The sequence below is a fragment of the Tachysurus vachellii genome, chromosome 25 (genome assembly GCF_030014155.1).
Source record: "Tachysurus vachellii isolate PV-2020 chromosome 25, HZAU_Pvac_v1, whole genome shotgun sequence".
NCBI classification, from domain to species: Eukaryota; Metazoa; Chordata; class Actinopteri; order Siluriformes; family Bagridae; genus Tachysurus; species Tachysurus vachellii.
In genome coordinates this window covers 2,200,001-2,205,000 of record NC_083484.1, presented here as the reverse complement: position 1 = coordinate 2,205,000, position 5,000 = coordinate 2,200,001, and the positions used below count along the sequence as shown (strand labels likewise).

At 35.8% G+C, this 5,000-nt stretch overlaps 2 protein-coding genes across 2 annotated transcripts in view; both read right to left on the bottom strand.

Annotated features, from left to right (window-relative positions):
* The window catches only part of rps6ka3b (ribosomal protein S6 kinase, polypeptide 3b), a 41,128-nt gene extending 39,789 nt beyond the window's left edge, over positions 1–1,339 (bottom strand). The window contains exon 1 of the mRNA XM_060862366.1: positions 1,036–1,339. Coding sequence (XP_060718349.1) covers positions 1,036–1,089 — 54 coding nt within the window. The 5' untranslated portion in view covers positions 1,090–1,339. The remainder of the gene's footprint in view (positions 1–1,035) is intronic.
* Positions 1,340–3,560: 2,221 nt separating this feature from the next.
* Positions 3,561–5,000, bottom strand: part of pdha1b (pyruvate dehydrogenase E1 subunit alpha 1b) — a 7,476-nt gene continuing 6,036 nt past the window's right edge. Inside the window, exons 10-11 of the mRNA XM_060862314.1 lie at positions 4,858–4,966; positions 3,561–4,740 (exon numbers count right to left, since the gene is read on the bottom strand). Of these exons, the coding sequence (XP_060718297.1) occupies positions 4,576–4,740; positions 4,858–4,966 (274 nt within the window). The 3' untranslated portion in view covers positions 3,561–4,575. The remainder of the gene's footprint in view (positions 4,741–4,857; positions 4,967–5,000) is intronic.

Genomic DNA, 5,000 nt, shown 5'->3' with positions numbered 1-5,000 from the left:
GGATCAGATTCAGTGAATCAAATAACGAATTGTTGCCTTAGGAATCAAAATTGCATTGTATCGGATCAGATTCAGTGAATCAATTAACGAATTGTTGCCTTAGGAATCAAAATTGCATTGTATCGGATCAGATTCAGTGAATCAAATAACGAATTGAAATCATATTGTATCGGATCAGATTCAGTGAATCAAATAACGAATTGAAATCATATTGTATCGGATCAGATTCAGTGAATCAAATAACGAATTGAAATCATATTGTATCGGATCAGATTCAGTGAATCAAATAACGAATTGAAATCATATTGTATCGGATCAGATTCAGTGAATCAAATAACGAATTGAAATCATATTGTATCGGATCAGATTCAGTGAATCAAATAACGAACTGAAATCATATTGTATCGGATCGGATTCAGTGAATCAAGTAACGAATCGTTCCTTTAGAAATTAAAATCACAGTGTATGGTTTCAGATTCGTTGAATCGAATAAAAAATAGTTTCCTTAGGAATAACAATCCTAACGTATTGTATCAGATTCAGTAAATCAAATAAAGAATAAAGACTTTAAATCATAAAGTGGCTCAGTGTCGTTCTTACGAATCAATATCGTATCTTCAGTGAATCAAATATTTTCCTTATGAATCATCATCACGCCTGATGTCTGGGTTAGAAAGAAATCAGCACCAGCATCACTTCTCCATACTGTTAGCCAAGTCCAGTGTAGGAGTCAAACACCAGCTCTAACACTGAACTTCTGTGTGATGAGATCAGTGTGGACTTGTTTACTGCCACCAACAGGATGTGAACAACTGAAGGATCATGTCATGGATCAGTGAAGAAGCTTCTGATCTACATCCATAAAACACTGATTCATCTGGAGCCTTGGGCAGATGAGAGGCAGACAAACAGCTGACACACACCGTGCATCCTGGTGAGGATGTAAACGGGGCTCGTGCAGCGTGATAAACACCTTCATTCGTTAATTAATTAACGTCACTAATTAACTCATTAATGTAGATTAAAGCGTCTCACCTCACTTCCTATGGCCATCTTCTGCCAGGGGTCAGCCAGCTGTGCGAGCGGCATGTCGACACACACACACACACACACACACACACACACACACACACACACACACACACACACACACACACACACACACACACTCTGTCTCAGAAACCCAGCAGCACTTGGTGACCTCGGAGGCTCCTGGAGACACGGACGCGGTGATCTGATGATCTGAGTGAGGAAGTTGAACGTGATTCCGAAAACGCCGCCACCGTCCCGTTTTCTCCTCCTCGTTCGCACAGCGCCCGCATTCCTATCCGCCTAGACCACGCCCACGTGCTGACGTCCGCGTTTACAACACCGAGAACGCCATTGGCTCACGGGCCTGTCAGTCACAAGAGGAGTCACACGTCACTAAGCGGTGGGCGGGAGAAGAGGAGGGGCGTAAAGTAAACAGGTGAAGGCTTTTCATTTATTTGTTTGTTTGTTTATTTATTTGTTTGTTTGTTTGTTTTGTCATGATGAAGTGCGAGACACTTTTATTATTGTTTTCTTTAAGTTATTTAAGGTGAAAAACAAACATTTGTCTTTCTAGAATTCATATAGTATTTAATAAGAAAAAACATTTATTCATTTATTTGTTTATGTATTTATTTATTTATTAGTGTTTTGTCAGAATGGAGTGCGAGACAGAAAATTAAACAATTTTATTATTATTTTAAGTTATTTAAGGTGAAAAACAAACATTTGTTTTTTCTAGAATTCATATAATTAATCAGAAAAAAATATTTATTCATTTGTTTATTTATTTGTTTATTATTTATTTGTTTATTTGTTTTGTCAGGATGAAGGGCGAGACAGAAAATTAAACAATATATTTTTTTTATTGTTATTTTGTGTATGTAAATTATTTGAGGTGAAAAACAAACATTTGTCTTTTTAGAATTCATACAATATTAAATCAGAAAAAAGAAGGCAAGTAAACTTCAGTGAAGAAAAATCTTATTCCTATGTTGTTGTTGTTGTTGTTGTTGTGTATGTTTTCTTCTTTTTCTTCTCCTTATTCTGATGCAAATAAAGTAGAGTCAAGTGACAGTATAAAAGTAATAAACAGTAATTAAATTTTTTGGAATGTTGGAAATAACTGCTTCACCACACACACACACACACACACACACACACACACACACACACACACACACAGAGTTATCAATAATAATCTCTTTATACAAGAACAAGAATAATAATAGTTTGTACCTTAAAAAAAAAAATATATATATATATATATATATATGTATATAAACAAAAATAATTTAAAAAACAAATTTCTGTCTATATCTTATAACCATTTTTTTGTAAAGATTTCACACAGGCTTTAAAGACTACAACGTAATAATACGTATAAACACGACAAGAAAAACGAGTAAGAAAAATACAAAAAATGTTAAACAAACAAACAAAAATCATCGATGAGAATCAATTAAATGAGAAACCTGGTAAGCGGTTACTGGTTTGGTTTGATTTATTCTGTAAAACAATAGAAATATCCCAGCTTTATTTATTACAGTTAAGGTACAGCAGTTTGCACCCTGTTACTATTTAATATTTAGTTTTTACATCATCATCATCATCAGCAGCATCTTCATCGTCAGCAGATGATGAAGATTAAAGATTAAACGCACAAACGTACGTTTCATCCAGTTTCTGACATATTACACACACACACACACACACACACACACACACACACACACACAGAGTTATCAATAATAATCTCTTTATACAAGAACTTTATTAGAGATTTACCCTGAGTAGAGAAGCAGATACATTAGCAGATAGTTGCATATTTAAGCTACAAAACGAAGGCACTCGTCACTGAGTGTGTTTAAATGATGGATTTTTAAGTGATGCATTTACTCTTTATTTCCTGTTTGGTTTTGAATTCAAGCTGTTTGGCACCATCGTGGCACAGAAATGAAAATGTCCACATTATGATTTGTCCACATTTTCATTTCCACTTTAACAGAAAAGAAATTGTTCTGAAAATTAAACTGCACGCTGAAGCAGATTTCCATTTACTTTTATACAGTACTATTATAAAGTAATGACACCGTCACCACGACTGGGGTTTGTTTGTAATTAGAATATTTTGTAATTATATACAATTATATATAATTCTGTATTCATTTACAGACGTCCAGTTTAACAGCAGTTTTAAACGATGCTCAAAGCTTCAGCGGTGTGTGTGTGTGTGTGTGTGTGTGTGTGTATGGGGGGTTGAGGTCGTTGGAAAATAATAATAATAGTTTGTACCTTAAAAAAAAAAAATATATATATATGTATATAAACAAAAATAATTTAAAAAACAAATTTCTGTCTATATCTTATAACCATTCTTTTGTAAAGATTTCACACAGGCTTTAAAGACTACAACGTAATAATACGTATAAACACGACAAGAAAAACGAGTAAGAAAAATACAAAAAATGTTAAACAAACAAACAAAAATCATCGATGAGAATCAATTAAATGAGAAACCTGGTAAGCGGTTACTGGTTTGGTTTGATTTATTCTGTAAAACAATAGAAATATCCCAGCTTTATTTATTACAGTTAAGGTACAGCAGTTTGCACCCTGTTACTATTTAATATTTAGTTTTTACATCATCATCATCATCATCAGCAGCATCTTCATCGTCAGCAGATGATGAAGATTAAAGATTAAACGCACAAACGTACGTTTCATCCAGTTTCTGACATATTACACTTCAGGAATAAACCAAAGACTGAATCTTCTGCATCCGATCGGCTGAATCTCGGCCGACTCGTTAATCTAAACCATCTGAAAGACGAGTAATGTTCAACACTCAGTGTGTTTTAAAGGTAGTTATTTAGCATGGAGGTGTAAAGTGGAACAAACACACACACACACACACACACACACACCTGAAGTATATTTATCATCCTAAGAAATTCCACGAATGTAGCGAAGGTTATGTTATCAAGTTAGAAGATCACAAAGGTCTCTTATTTAATGGATAATGTGCAAATAAGATGGACTGGGGTTGTATTTATAAAAAAGGATAAATAAATAAAATCCCAGCACCATCTACTGGGATGTGAGATGTCAGACGGTCATGGGTTCGAATCCCATGTTAATCCTCAATTGCTCAGTTGTATAAATAATAATAAAAAAGTAAGTCACTCTGGATAAAGGTGTCTGCTAAATGCTGTAAATGTTATTGATTAAAAAAAAAAGTAGAAAATCTACCTTGACATTTGTCGTTTTTTTTTTTTATTCATAATATTTTGTAACCGGTTACATCAGGAAGAGAAAAGAGAAAAAAAATCCATTTTAAATGGACGACAGACCAAGGATTCAAATATAAAGTAACAGGAACATGAATAAAATATGTAACAGCTGGAATTTCAGTAGAGCGGAAGGAAAGCACATGATGATGATGACGATGATGACGATGATGATGAAGATGTAGTAAATGTGATCGTGGCGTTTGTGCGTTAAAAACTTTCCGGGGCTTTACGGAGAGCTCGTAGCTGCAGATGTTCAGCTGGTGGACCTGAGCTTGGTCCAGGGGTTTGTGCCGCGCACCTCGATGGGCTGCTGGTTGTAGTAGATGTGGTTACACAACTCCTCCAGCATGGGCTCGGGGTCGGATGTGGCAAACTGCGCCGCGTCCTCCACCTCCTTACGCACCTCCACGTCAATCTCCTGTTGAGTATAAAGAAGACTGTAGACTGACGGCTGGAGGCAGGTTATATTCGGAAATAAACCGATTTTTACGTCTCTCACACACACACACACACACACACACACACACACACACACCTTAAGCTCCTCCACACTGGCCATGTTGTTGTTAATTAGTCGGTCCTTCAGCAGGGTGATTGGGTCGCTCTTGCTGCGCACTTCCTGGATCTCCTCACGTGTCCGATAACTGGATAAAAACAACCACACACACACACGCGCAC